The sequence below is a fragment of the Fusarium flagelliforme genome (genome assembly GCF_020744385.1).
Source record: "Fusarium flagelliforme strain FIESC 12 MPI-CAGE-AA-0113 chromosome Unknown B0J16scaffold_3, whole genome shotgun sequence".
NCBI lineage: Eukaryota > Fungi > Ascomycota > Sordariomycetes > Hypocreales > Nectriaceae > Fusarium > Fusarium flagelliforme.
Genome location: NW_025763505.1, coordinates 4,211,844 through 4,225,929, shown reverse-complemented (window position 1 = coordinate 4,225,929; position 14,086 = coordinate 4,211,844). Strand labels below are relative to the sequence as shown.

The 14,086-nt window shown below is 48.8% G+C and overlaps 6 protein-coding genes across 6 annotated transcripts; 4 read left to right on the top strand and 2 right to left on the bottom strand.

The window, feature by feature from the left end:
* The first annotated feature begins 208 nt into the window (after positions 1-208).
* On the top strand, positions 209-2,056 carry B0J16DRAFT_339279 (uncharacterized protein). Its single transcript, XM_046127533.1, has 3 exons — positions 209-430; positions 547-753; positions 809-2,056. Exons 2-3 carry the CDS (start codon positions 684-686, stop codon positions 1,981-1,983), a joined length of 1,245 nt encoding a protein of 414 aa, XP_045985210.1. The 5' UTR covers positions 209-430; positions 547-683; the 3' UTR covers positions 1,984-2,056.
* A 915-nt stretch (positions 2,057-2,971) lies between these two features.
* Positions 2,972-4,411, top strand: B0J16DRAFT_339277 (NAD binding domain of 6-phosphogluconate dehydrogenase-domain-containing protein). The gene is made up of 3 exons (XM_046127532.1): positions 2,972-3,245; positions 3,305-3,475; positions 3,526-4,411. The coding sequence occupies exons 1-3, from the start codon at positions 3,144-3,146 to the stop codon at positions 4,252-4,254; spliced, it is 1,002 nt and encodes a 333-aa protein (XP_045985209.1). The 5' UTR covers positions 2,972-3,143; the 3' UTR covers positions 4,255-4,411.
* Positions 4,412-4,710: 299 nt separating this feature from the next.
* B0J16DRAFT_339275 (RTA1 like protein-domain-containing protein) lies at positions 4,711-6,375 on the top strand. Its single transcript, XM_046127531.1, has 3 exons — positions 4,711-5,317; positions 5,378-5,876; positions 5,962-6,375. The coding sequence occupies exons 1-3, from the start codon at positions 5,086-5,088 to the stop codon at positions 6,194-6,196; spliced, it is 966 nt and encodes a 321-aa protein (XP_045985208.1). The 5' UTR covers positions 4,711-5,085; the 3' UTR covers positions 6,197-6,375.
* B0J16DRAFT_111963 (adaptin N terminal region-domain-containing protein) lies at positions 6,160-8,951 on the bottom strand. Its single transcript, XM_046121458.1, has 3 exons — positions 8,761-8,951; positions 8,565-8,707; positions 6,160-8,508 (listed from the first exon to the last, which is right to left on the bottom strand). Exons 1-3 carry the CDS (start codon positions 8,798-8,800, stop codon positions 6,358-6,360), a joined length of 2,334 nt encoding a protein of 777 aa, XP_045985207.1. The 5' UTR covers positions 8,801-8,951; the 3' UTR covers positions 6,160-6,357.
* A 27-nt stretch (positions 8,952-8,978) lies between these two features.
* On the top strand, positions 8,979-9,950 carry B0J16DRAFT_111953 (uncharacterized protein). Its single transcript, XM_046121457.1, has one exon. It carries the CDS (start codon positions 9,159-9,161, stop codon positions 9,822-9,824), a length of 666 nt encoding a protein of 221 aa, XP_045985206.1. The 5' UTR covers positions 8,979-9,158; the 3' UTR covers positions 9,825-9,950.
* On the bottom strand, positions 9,951-11,681 carry B0J16DRAFT_111952 (putative kinetochore protein NUF2). Its single transcript, XM_046121456.1, has 2 exons — positions 10,252-11,681; positions 9,951-10,193 (listed from the first exon to the last, which is right to left on the bottom strand). The coding sequence occupies exons 1-2, from the start codon at positions 11,521-11,523 to the stop codon at positions 10,077-10,079; spliced, it is 1,389 nt and encodes a 462-aa protein (XP_045985205.1). The 5' UTR covers positions 11,524-11,681; the 3' UTR covers positions 9,951-10,076.
* Positions 11,682-14,086: the final 2,405 nt, after the last annotated feature.

Sequence of the window (14,086 nt, the reverse complement as noted above, 5' to 3'; positions counted from 1 at the left end):
GCCCGGCAAAATGGGGGCAATTTGATCACTGGATTAGGGGAGTACTTCTGAAGCAGTGCTTTTGCCTCTCTAATCGCAGTACCAATCTATCTCGCAGCTCTCCACTATTCCTCTTCACACTAACCCCTTCGAGGTGAACCCGCTAACAGGGCCACCCTAAAGTCCTTTGACACTATTGATGTAATTTGCGCGACTCGACTGGACCTGGGTTGCTCTTCCCGTCTCAGCTCTGTCTGCCCTCGTCGAATCCGTCGCGATCCCATCTTTTCACCTTCATCTACTTCATCGTGTTCTTCTTCTCTCCCTCTATTTACGGCACAAGGCACCGTTAAAGTTGCCTTTTTTCTTATCAATTTTATTACCCGAAGCGCCATTGACGTCTTCGAGGTTTACTTGTTCTATTGAATGAGATAAGTCCTGCCTTGACACGGTACGTTCAACGTCGAAACTGTTACAGCCCGTACCCCCCGATCTCGAGCCCGCGCCAGAAATCTTACACGTTGCATCGCGATCAATTCACTGACACGACTTTTCATCTTCTCACAGGCCATTAATTATACTTTACCCTGTTTGCGCATTAAAGACGAAGGCACATTTCTTCGTCTGTCGCGATTACGCTTCGATCTAGCTCTTCTGAGGTCATTGGTCGCGCCGCGCCCCCACGATAATAGACATCATTCAAAATGGCCTCTCAACGCGAGCGCACTCTGCCCACCAAGCACAACCCTCTCCTTACAGAGGATGTACCCGACTGTAAATACTCTCCAGCTTTTTTCGGTCGCGAGTTTGCATGCTCACACTTTCCTAGATTCTGATATGGTCTCGCGTCGCCGTCTTGGACAGACTAAGCTGACACCTAAGATGGCCGCTGGTATTGACTCTGAACAGGCTGCTCTTGGTATCTTTGACTACGCGCATCTTCGCGCCCCCTTGCCCAAGGGGATTGTCTCAGGAATCTTCAAGTCCAGCCCCAGCAGCTACTTCCTCATGCGACGCAGCTACGATGGTTACATCTCAGCGACCGGCATGTTCAAGGCCAGCTTCCCCTATGCGGAAGCTTCAGACGAGGAGGCCGAGCGAAAGTACATCAAATCTCTTCCGACTACGAGTCACGAGGAGACTGCTGGCAACGTTTGGATTCCCCCGGAGCAGGCTCTTGTCCTCGCTGAGGAGTACAGAATTGCTCCCTGGATCCGCGCGCTACTAGATCCCGCCCCGATCAGCACCGCAACTCCTGCTGGCTCTCCCGGCAAGATCATTTCGGCTCCTCCCAAATTCGACGCTCTAAAAGTGTCGCAGCCTGTGTTGGCACCTCCTACTCCCTCGGCTGCTCTCCGACGCTCGCGTCGTTCTGCTAGCCCCACCAAGAGCAGCACGAGCACGAGGCGCGCCCCTCCATCGCCCCGAAAGCGAAGCACCCGCGCCAAGGCCGAAACTGTCGAAACTATCACTGAGAATGCTGAGCTCGTCAACGGCACTGCGGAGATTGAGGACAAGGTCGAGGAGACCAAGCGGGAAGACATTGTGCTGCAATCCACCGAATTCGAGCCTGCTATTGTCCTGGAGCCCAGAGAAGAGGATCCCAAGGTCAAGGTTCATGTCGAAGAGGATATTATCACAGACGCGGCTGGCCACGAGACCAAGCGCACGATCACCGAGGTTGAACTTCCTCTGCCCACTGCTGGCGCGCCCCCAACCGCGGAAGAGATTGCTCAGATGATGGAGGCCGCCAAGGAGATGGTCCAAAAGAGCAGAGAGAACGAGGCTGAAGATGAACAAGAGACGAACGTTGATGAAGCCCCTGCTTCTGCTAAGAAGAGCAAGCGTAAGGCCGTGGATATCTCTGTGGGTGATGAGGAGGGCGAGACGACCCCAGAGGAACAGCCCAGATCAAAGAAGGCCAAGACCGAAGTTCAATTAAGGAAAGCAAAGGTCAAGAACCGAGCACTCCTCGGTCTAGGTGCCACTGTCGCAGTTGGGTAAGTTGAATTTGTTCTGGAGTTTTGAGATGACTGACTGCTAACATGTTAATAGTTACTTTGTTCCTTGGCTCATGAACTTCCTCTAAGTTACGAATTTTCATGTCTGGAAAATTAGGCCATCAGTAGGGGTTTGAATAATCCCCGAAATGATCATGGCTGCAATATGGGATGGACTGGTTGGATCGGCGTGGCTATTGTTGTTTTCCAGGTTGCTCTTCGTTTACTGTCGCTCTGCTCTGTCTTAACGGATCACTACCCCATATACTCCCCCTATTGTCTGGGTAAGATGTGCAGGACATTGCATCTTAGTCACTTATCACTACTTATTATACCACATCACTTTTACCTCTTTATTAACTCTACTGCCAAACCTTCCACCCATTGCACATATCCCCTGGGCCTAACAGCTGCCACTGTAGGTGTTGGTCTTAGTTCTGTTTTGTTGAAGGCGTTAAGGGATAATGGGAGTCGGTGGACATGACCAAAGAAGTTCATATAAGAGAACCTCTGAGAGGTATGGACTGTGGACTGCGTCAACTTCCATCAGATTACCTATGTATAAAGACTCGAACAAAAATACAAATAAACTTAAAACACATATTCCTCTAATGATTTGCCCTTGTCTGTAACAAGAGTGTTGAATGGCCTGGCCAGGTGGGTAATAGAAGAGTTATCCTCTAAGGCTTAGGCTACCAGAATAAAGTAGCCTAACTGCTGGTCTAAACTTTTATAAAGTGACCAAATTATTTCATCTCTTATGCCCTTAGCGACCAATTCTTCTGATACCCTGATGCCTGGCCTATAGGTAGTGACCCCTAAAAAAGCAAACTGGACCGCCTCCTCCCCCAGATTTTAGTGCTGCTCACCCCTAGAAACTCCCCACAGCGCCTCCCCCGCATTCTCTCTCCGCGTCAAGACAATCTCCAACTCACAAATCATGGACGTCTTGTCTTGGAGAGTGTTTTACTCGGCAGCCCGGTCTGGCTAAGTACGGCAATGGCCGGCTGTCATTCGGGTAACCATATTCCCCCACACGTCCCCAAGATCTTATGTCTTGGTTCTTATATAATTGATTGGTTTTATTCCCTTCTACATTGAGTCAAGTATTGTTCCTCGTTTATTGTTCCTGTTGAAGACTGTAATCTGTTATACTTTATCGATATGAGACCTTCAACACGCCTTGGAAGCTTGGTGCTTCGTCGAGGCTTTGCCAGTTCGGCACGACGGTTGGATAACTATGGATTCATCGGTCTGGGACAGATGGTATGTAATGATTCCCAATTACAAAGAGAAGGGATGTCAGATACTAATGTGTGTACTAGGGATACCAAATGGCAAAGAACCTTCAGTCAAAGTTGAAACCCTCAGATAAAGTGTCCATCTTTGATATCAACCCTGAGTCTATGAAGGGTCTAGAAACAGAGATGAAGGCAGCTTCGAATGGAGCTCAGGTTGAACTGTCAGCCAGTGCATTCGATGCTTCTAAAGATGCTGTAAGTTCCTCACTTATAACAATTGTGTTCAGACTTGTTGACACTTCCAGGATACGATTATCACTGTTCTTCCGGAACCTCAGCACGTCAAGGGCGTATACGAATCCATCATCACTTCATCTCTTCCCAAAAAGGACCGAGTCTTTATCGACTGCTCAACCATTGATCCATCTACATCCCGTCAGGTAGCCAAGACGGTGTCTTCGGCTGGACAGGGTACATTTGTTGATGCGCCCATGTCTGGAGGTGTTGTGGGTGCTACTGCAGGAACGCTCACCTTTATGCTTGGCGCTTCACCATCTCTCATTCCTCGTCTCGAACCCGTTCTTCTGCTCATGGGAAAGAAAGTCTTGCACTGCGGTGACCAAGGCGCCGGTCTATCCGCAAAGTTGGCCAACAATTACCTTCTGGCTCTCAACAATATCGCTACCGCAGAGGCTATGAACTTGGGCATGCAATGGGGGCTTGATCCTAAGAAACTAGCAGGCGTCATCAACGTCAGCACCGGACGCTGCTGGCCCAGCGAAGTAAACAACCCCGTAGCAGGAGTTGTCGAGACAGCGCCGGCCAACAGAGACTACAGAGGCGGCTTCGGGATCTCGCTCATGAAGAAGGATCTCAGATTGGCCATGGTAGCGGCGGAAGAGGCGAACGCAAGGATGGAGTTGGCCAAGACAGCGTTTGCGGTGTATGAAGCTGCTGAGAAGGAGGAGAAGTGTCAAGGAAGGGACTTTTCGGTTGTGTATAGGTATTTGGGTGGTAAAGAGGAGCAGAGTTAGAGGGAATACTGCATAGATAGGATCTGGGTTATAATAAGCTTTACGATGTAACACTTGGATCAGCACACAAGAACTTGTGAAAAGAAGAGATTGGGTTCAGTGGCATGTGAAATCTCTCATGTACATCATGCACTGCAACACAAACAAAGAATATGGGATCGGCAATCTATAAAGCCCCGAAATCCTGTCCTGTACAACGAATATGTCAAACGGGGCAGCTTTGTCCCGAGATGCTCTTGTACCGAACCAGGGGTCGGCCGCCAATAAAAGAGAAAACGAGCGACGCGAGAAATGCGAGAAATGCGAGGAAAATAAGCATTTGCGAGCGTTTACCAGATAAGCGATCTACCGGGAATTATGCCAACCGAACCTTGGCGGATTCTTTTCTTGGCGCTAGCTTCTATTTAACCCTACGAATCAGCCATTCCAGTTCTTTTACGTCTTCTTTTGAAGGCTCTCTAATGTAATGTAATTGTAATTCGTCTAGGAATCTATACCCGAAAGTCCCGTTCATGTTTGGTTAGCACGTAAAAGTCCGGAGCTCTCGGGGTTACATTCGAGTCAGCAATGATGGATGCCATCCTCCATCTTTCTCATATATGTACCTATGGACTTTTCTCTCTCCCTCTTATTCCCCTGATGCTCGGAGACCATTTTAGCGGCCGGTCCATGCCAGGTAATCATTTCATGAAGCGGGTCGTTGTTCTGAAACGAAGTCATTAGTCGTCATACAGACAAAGAGGCGAACCCCCATCTATTATTTACATTAGTTTTCTCTTCTTATTTACTTTTTTCACCTCATTCAATACTTTGCTATCGAGCGTGTCCATCATGAACGAACTATTTGCCCGTCGTACTGCGACGTTCGACGAATGCACTGATCTATCCGCCCTCTGCCCTGCCGAAGCAACGGTACTGGGCTATGTTCCTAACAAAGGCTCCAGTATCTTCTTCATCATCTGTTTTGCGATTTTGTTCTTTTCTGCTGTGGGAATCGGTATTTGGAAGAGAACATGGACTTATGCTGCGACGTTGGGAGCAGGTTTACTACTTGAGACCATCGGTATGTTTCACCAATAACTAATAACTTGATAAAAGTATATCTGATGCTAATACTGCTTAGGATACGTTGGTCGTCTCCAAATGAACCCTAACCCTTGGAATCAATCAGCTTTCCAGACTCAAATCTGCTGCATCATCATCGCCCCGACCTTCATCTGCGCCGCCATATACCTCACTCTCAAGCACGTCGCCCTCGCTCTCAACCCAGCTCTCTCACGATTCCATCCTCGCTGGTACCCTCGTGTCTTCCTCCCCGCCGATCTGTCATGTCTTGTCGTCCAGGCCATCGGAGGCGGTGTCGCAGCAGCAGCCAAGCGCGGTGAGCCCAAGAAGGCTCAAACCGGTAACAGAACCATTATCGCCGGTGTCGTCCTCCAAGTGGTTGTCCTGGTCGCCTTCGGTATCATGGGAACGGATTACTGGATCCGCGTGAGGAAGTACATCCATAGCTCTGAAGTCAACCCTGAGTCGCTGCGTGTCTGGCAGAATAAGAAGTTCAGGCTATTTGGCGGTGCTGTCATGGTCGCTTACTTTTCCATTCTCACACGTTGCATCTACCGGTACGTTTCTCCCCCTATCTTTGTTCCGATGCTCCGATACTCCGGTGTTTGCGTGTCTCTTACATCAGCTGACGCGAGAATATAGAATCGCAGAGATGGCCGGCGGTTGGGGTAACCACATTATGCAGGATGAGCCTAGCTTCCTTGTCCTTGACAGTACTCTTATCTTCGTAACGGGTTTCTGTTTGACTGCTTTCCATCCTGGCATCTTCTTCCCCCAGATGGCCAACGTCCGAAACAAGAAGACCTCTGAGGCTGGAACGCCTATGGAGTCGTCGTCTGGTGAGGAGAGAAAGGTTGAAACCTCCCAGAATGCTTAAAAGTCTTTGGTTGAAATAGATTGGGAAGGGAAATTGATACAACGCTTTTGGTATGGGCTTGTTTGGATCAGGGCGCAGGGTGTTTGTTAGGACGATACTATATATATTGGATGCTCGGATGAGACCTGTTTGAACGTTGTTTATAATGCTTTCTATCAATATTAGGACTTGACCAGCCTATCGGCCTCTCCGTCGTCATCACTGTCCGTCTCCTCTTCTTCTTCGTCATCATCTTCATCTTCGCCTTCTTCATCGTCTTCCTCTTCTGAGGATTCTTCTTCCGTCTCCTCCGATGATTCCTCGCTTTCTTGTTCTTCTGCAAGCCAGTCATCCAAAGTCTTCGCACCAACCGCTTCGCCTGTGCCTAAACCTGTACCATTGGCCTTGGCAGGCATAACTGATTTTGCAGCCTCATCCAGTCTATCGCTAGCAGGTAGTGTGCTTCTTTCGACATCGTACTTAGAACTTTGGCCACCTTCAGGCTCTCGAAGTCGACGGTCAGGTTGCTGTCCCTCTTCGACCCAGTCTGGCAAGGGCTCGTAGCCCCTGAGGCCGTGAACACCACCACCACCCGCGAGTACCAATGTGGAAGAGCCCAGCAAGAATCCTTTTCGAGATTCAGATGGGCTTGGCGCCTGTGGGGCAGGCTTCTCAGCGAGCAGCATCAATGTCGCTAGCTGAGGTACCGCAAGCAGAGATCGATACATTCTCGCACGATCACGAAGGTCGAACGATGTGTCATATCTGACAAGGAGAAGAGCGTATTCCCATAGCCTCACAATAGGGTGAGTGTCCGTGTCCATGGGTGGATCCTCCTCTGCATCTTGCTCTTTCTCCGCTTCGCTCTTGCGGTTGAGGTGGTGAAGGTATACCTTGGCCGCCAAGAGCAAAATCTGTTGCTTGGCGACTGGCGATTCGTTTGTGAATTCTTTAAGCAGGATTCGAAGAACATCTGGTGCAATGTTGTCTTCTCCGTTCAAGCCTGAAAACTCACCCACCAGCCAAATAATCGTGGCGCGCGCATGGGGATCGGTCGCCGAGTCGAGGTTCTTCGCCAGCCGAACAACCGTTCCAACATGTCCCTGAACATCCTGTTGTATCAGGTGACGAATTACTGTCAGCGATTCGGCAGCAAGGGTACCATCCAGACTTGTGATCTGACCCAAGAGTAACTTCAAGCATCGAGGAGCTGTAGTAGTGTCGGTCTGGGCGCAGCGGCCAATAGCACGCACCGCCTCACGAACCAACGCTTTGTTTGTTCCCTGCGAGAAGTGCTCCAGCTCCTTCAGGATAAGACTCTTGACGTGTGAGGGACTATGAGGGAAAATAATGGTCAAGATCTCCAGTTTCAACTCCCATATAGGAGCTGGGTCAGTAGCCCGCACAAGGAAGTGACTGGCATACTTAACAAAGTCTGCAGGTCGAATAAGACACACAGAAACAATATTGAAGAGAGCAGTCTGCTGTATATCCTGGGCTCCACGAAGCAAGGCGATCAAGGGACCAATAGCCTGCTTCACATAATCCGGTGTACCAATGTCAACGTAGCATCTAGTAACGGCGACAACGACACCAGCGTTTCGACTTTGTAGAAGAGGTCTAATTCCGTTGAGTAGCAATGCGAGATCTGGGTCCAAGACTGAAGATCCTTGGCCTCGACTAGCTTGTCGCGATTCGCCGTAAAAGTCGTCCACTTTCTGATCCTGGGAGGTTTCGGTAGATTCGTCCGGTGACTGAGTCTTTCGCGGGAAGCACTTTCGTGCATAATACGTCATGAGTCGCAGTGTAGCCAGTTGACTCCATTCGTCCATATCCACCACCTGCTTTATCAGAGCCCGATAATGCTTATGTATAAGATCTATCTGGTCGGGGCAAATCTCCAAGAAAGCGGACACGGCAGCTCCAGCGACATAATACTGCTTATCCCCCAGCAGAGTGGTCAGGTTTTCGATCAAAAGCGGCGCTTGACTCGGGTCTAATCGATGGCATTTCGGGATCGCAAGGGCAGCCGCTTTCCGCACGTAAGGGCTCATATCGGCAACGCCCTTCTTGATAGCAAGGGCTACGATCTGGCTAATGACGGGGACTCGAATTCCGGACATGGTCTTGAGGGCGAGAGCTCGGACTTGAGGGTTTTGGTCGGATAGCGATTTCTGGATAGTATTGATGGATAGCAGGGCGAGGTCGGGTTCCTGTTCGGCATGGTGTATGAGGTAAATGTAGACAAGCTTCTTGATTTCGATATTCGGGGATGCAACATTCTTGACGACGGAAGAGAAGAACGGTAAGGTCTTGTGGTTTCGGTACATCATCTGCCGCATCACTATTAGTGCCAAGCTCCATATCCAAAGAGGACAGCACAACGCACCGCAATAACACGCCGTAACCCATCAAGAACCTCGCGCTCATTGCGACTATCCAATAACTTCTTCATCTGGTTCCTATCCAGAGGTCTGGAGCTCGTGCGCGCACCGCGCGTCGCCTGGGCTGCATCGAGGGTGAGCTCCCTCGCTAGGGAATCAGTTAGTTGAGTATCGAATAGAGCGGTCAGTGGAGAAGCATACCAGTCTCCATGAGACCCGAGATGCGTGCTATTGACTCCATTGTGCGAGTGAGCTCTGAGCTAACGTCGCGTTGGGAGAGGAGGGAGGTCTTTTGGAGGTTGGGTGTAGGTGTTTGAGATGACGTTCTTTAGGCGATGGTTGCCGCGGACTATGGAGGTGGAGGGGCGTGACAATTGGTGGGGGATCTAGACGATACATCCCTACCTAGCATCTTCATACTGGCAACTAAACTTAAGCAAATGCAAATCTAAGCATTGCAACTAATGCGAATTGGATTTTATAACTTTCTTTAACAAAGAAGAATTCATGGCCTATGACTATGCTGACCAACTCTACAATAACTTTAATATTTCACCCTCACTGAAGAAGCTACCCTGTATAACTTCACGTCCCAAACAATGACATCTCGACCTATTGTCCTTGCGCCAGCAACACCCTCAGAGCTTTTATCATACATTATATCTGACCACAGATATCCTACAACGATAATAATTGGTTCTTCGAAAGCAGAGTTTAAAACGGCACTCATTGAGGACATCACACACCAACTCGCCCTTCAAGATGAACAGCAAGAAGACCAAGACAACCCAACAGAGCTCTCACATGTTCTTCTAAAGTCATCACTATTACAAACAGCCATCTCTCGCCATATACGCATCCTATTCGCGCCAACAGTCACACATCTACGTGCCTATCTTTCTGTCTTCACACCCAAAGACTCCTCAATACCAGCTCCGCCGAACCACACTCCTGGCTCTAGTCCACCCTTTCTTCTGGTTTATGGCCTCTTGGCTCTCCATCGAGATGCAAGCGAATGGTCTGCGCAAGGCATCGGGAACTCTGCAGCATTATTGGTCGATGCTGCCCTACGAAATGAGTTCAGAGCTGCTATCGTTGAACCAAAAGGCATAGAGGGACATGACAACTTGGAACATCTCGGAGAAGAGATGGTACCCTTGTTGAATGGCACGGCGAGAAAGGACGATGGTTCATGGAGTGGACGGACTGTTAGCATCAAACAAGTCTTGAATCGGTGGTTCGAATTCGAAGCTCGGGAAGATTGATATACCCCAGAAACCTTATCATGAAGGTACATCCAGTTCTTGATATTGCAATATGTACTATATCATTAGGCATTATCTCAACCGTCGAAAACATTGCAGTTTGCCATGCTCATTGTAGACGTAAACATCAGCGTTAACATAAACATGTCATCATTACACCCCCAACGCCATCCCGTGGTATCTATTTCCAAGAATCGCCGCCAACCATAACGTAAAGCATAACAAAACAAAGCAAACACCAAGCGAGCAGAACTAGGCAATCGCCTGCTCCATCTCGGCGATGTATAGCTTTATATGTGCCTCCATCTTGCGGTACTCTTCGTGCGCACTATGGACTTCATTCTCAATGTTCTCCTTCAAGTCAAGCATCTATGCATATGTTAGTAAACTGAAATCCTGCCATGGGATAATTTTGGATAATGCTTACCTTCTTCTCGGTCTGCTCAATTCTGACACGTCGAACCTCCATCTCCTTGCCCTTCTCCGTGTGCTCCTCGGTAAGTTGCTTGTGAATCGCCCGAAGTTCATGCATCTTCTCCTTTGCCTCATGCGCCTTGTGGTTGCTCTGCTCACGCAGCTTCTCTGTGCGTTCCATCCATTTGGATAGTTGACGTTTCAGCATAGTCTCGGTACGCTCAACTTCACGCGCATTGTTACCGCGCTCTGAGAGGGCATCACGCTGCTTTGCATTCCGTGCCAGTTCTTCCTCCTCTTTAGCGAGTTCCGAAGCAATCTCGTCAAGAATCTTGATGCATGATGCAACATCTGTCGAGACAACCGAGAAAGAGTCTGTTGATGTTTGGAGGGCTCGGGCTCTTCGGTCCAAAGCGTCGATATGCGACTTATCGTTGTTGAGAATCTCGCGCAGCTCGGCCAAGTTCTCCTGCAGGTCATGGGCGCTCTGGAGCACATAAGGTCGCAGCTTGGTGCTTTCTTGTTTCAAAGTAACCTTTTCATGGGTCTTTTGTTCCAATGCTGCAGTAAGCTCGCCCTTCTTTTGCTTAGCCTCTTCAAGTCGCTGCGCGACCCTTTCTTGGTTCCTTCGAAGTTCTAGAAGTCTCTTCTTGAGCTCTTCGTTCCTCATTGTCTTTTCCCGGACTTGAGCCTCCATGGCCTTGCGGTTGTGCTTCATATCCTCCAATCGTCCCTCGTTCTCCTGGTTTTCGGAATAAAGTGACTCGATGCGAGTCTTTGTCGACTCGGCTTTGTTGTAGTATTGGTCGATGACAGCCGTTTGGGACTCGCGGAATCGAACAAAGTTAATCAGATAACTGAAAATCTTAACAAGACGGTCGTATGTCGGTTTGTACAAGTCGTTAAAGCTAAAGTCGGTGATGCCGCACTCGAATAATAGCCTGCGCAGCGACACATAAAAGCCCATCAGGTTGCGAGTATCAGACGGAATAACATCTGCGTACTCTCCCGCGATATCCTCTGCAGCCGCACGCATGGCCGGCTCGACAGTCTCGCGGGTCGCATTGAGAAGAAGCTCAGCGAACCATTCGAAGATTTGCTGTACATGAGCCGCATTTGGTTTCTGGAGATCTGCGACGGTGAATGTGATGCCGATGTCGGTAATGCAGCCTACGATTTCGCGGTCAGGGAGGCGCATAAAAGCATCCGCCTCTTCCTCCTTCTTTCTCGTCCGCGAATTCTGCTGCGAGGTTGGAATAATGCTCATACGCGGATTGTATGCCATGATTGCTGATTTCTTTCGACTGTAATAAATTCGGTTATCGTCTTTTTTGGTTGCGCTTTGGGCTAGACTGTCGTGATTATTGAAAGTGATAAACACCAAGTCAGTGTTGCCGTGGAAACATAGAAATATCTGTCACGTGACGACTCATGAGGACCTCGTTGAAGCCCAACGGTTCTAGAAGCTGTGTCAGCGGTGTTTCAATTAAACAAGTTTAACTGCACATCTTAAACAAGTGGCTTGATGTGACAATGGAAACATGTGAAATGTCTTTTATCGGTCATTTCTTCATATTCTTCAACTTTACGTGAACCATCAACTTCTTTTCTCGCGCCGTATACCCAAGACAGCCAAGCTTCGGAACCTGGATATCAAGGGTTCTACATCAATCACTATATTCGAAGCAATGACCCGAGTCACGGCAACTCATCCTTGCATTCTCTAACTATTCTTGAGTCACGGGCTAACTCAACGAATATCGTTGATCAACTCAAGTATAAGCCTTTATTGTATGCATTGCTAAAGATAGGTAGTCAAGATGACCGCCATCCTATTATTGGCGAGAATCGGTTGGCAATGCTCGAATGTCCTACACCTCGTCGTTTCACTTGCAGCCGTCAACTCGTATTGTGCATTTTCTAGCCTGTGAATTAATCACTCACTCATTGACTGTGGCTGAAGTACATAATGCAAGTGGGAGCAAGTTGCCGTGACATTCATTTGCTGCAACCTGAGCTGTTCAATCACTTCGGTTAGGTTAGGCTTCGTTGCTTTGTCGAAATCTCTTTCAACGAAAACTGTTTGTCAGCAGTTTCTTCGTCCCACGTTCCTATCAGATTCACAGCTTTCTCTCATAGTATCTCATCCACGTGGCGGGACACCAACACATCACATCCGAGCCAGCACGGACCGTTTCATTACTTTTCTTTGATGCAAAGCGAGCGAGCAAGCGGTTGCGTACCCCTGAAACGACCAACTGTACGCCGCGATTGTGCCTGTGTCTGTGCCTTGTACCTGGCAAGGGGGACAGATCTGAGGTTTCGACCGAGAAAAAGCAAAGACTGGACTAACTCGGAGCACTATTGAAACATCAAAGATCGATTGGCTGTAGGGCTCAGGCTCCAGAACCGATGTTCCCCAATGAAACGCAGCCTCAGGGGCACCGAAACGTTCGCTGTCATTGCCCCAATTGACTGTGACAAAGGAGTGAACCCTAACGGATTTTGGGTTCTATCGAAGGGATCATGAATCAAGAGATCTTTTTTGACCCATTGACTCAATATCATTGTCTTGAGTTCGGGAATTGGCCAGAGATCTATTGAAGTAGGCAACGGGAAGCGACATCTCGTGCAGCTTGTAGTGGAACACAAACATCTTTCATGCAGGACTGTCTGTACCTGATTATTGAGGAATAAGCAGAGACGAAGCCTGAAGCCTGTCCCTTCTCCTGCATGGCTTGACATGCATGGTGTTGGTAGACAAGGAACCCCCGAGTTACAGCATCTGCTAGAGAGAGTTATGGAGGGATGGGCCGCCACTTTGTTTCCGCCGGGAGCGCTAAGATTCGCCGTTTTACTGATGAACAAGGATCTCATGTCCTTGCAGCATGATTGATTGATTGACTCACAATCGTCGATATTGTTAGATGGGGACTGATAAGATGTCACAAACAGGAACGAGATGATGGTAACTGGGATCTCCCTGTGATCTCATCTCAACTTTCAAGTGTGAGTGTGTCGCTCTCAAGGTTGGATGCCACGCGATTCAGGGCATGACTGCAAAGTCGTTGGCCACCCCGAAAGCCGGGCAAAGCCAAAATCGATCTGTCTGGTCCCTGATTCGCAAACGTTCCAGGTCCAGCTCCGGGTCCAAGCTCCCCGCTTCAACGGTCGCGCGTTCAAAGTGCAGAGTGCAGAAGTGCTAATGCCAGAGCAAGGTACATTCCGTGATACATACCTGCAGCGAGTCACTGGACAGAGCAAACTCCTTACATACAGGGCCATGACACGATGATGTATGACAAGTCGATTGTGGGACGTTCAGAACATACCGTCTCTGTCAAAGTCTAAGTAGTTTTCCTCAATTGACCATTGAAGAAACCTGAATTGTTGCTGGTGATCAAACCAAGAGCTTGAAGATTTGAACTTGAACCTGAACTCTGTACGATGATGACGCTCCATGTCCATGTTAAGGTTGGATCGACGTTGGAGAGTAGACGAAAACTTGATTCGGAAATAACCCTACCCATGCCGCCATGTTCCTGATGGAAATGCCCAGGGTTATCTTGAGTACTGAACTTAAAAGAGGCAGTCCTCAAATTATTGCAGGGGTTATTTACGGTGGCTGACCGGATCTGTTGTTCTGTTCTGCCATTGGAGTTGGAGAGAAAGAGATATGAGTGCTCTCTGTGTCTAAATCTCGGTGATATACGCGACATGTGATGATCGTCAGGTTCCAAGAAGAGCCAAGACAAGAGACGAAGTGGCTGGAATTAAGACTCAACGATTAGTCTCAACAGTCATCATCTCCTAAGCAGCATCGGGTAGCGGATACGAATGCCCAGACA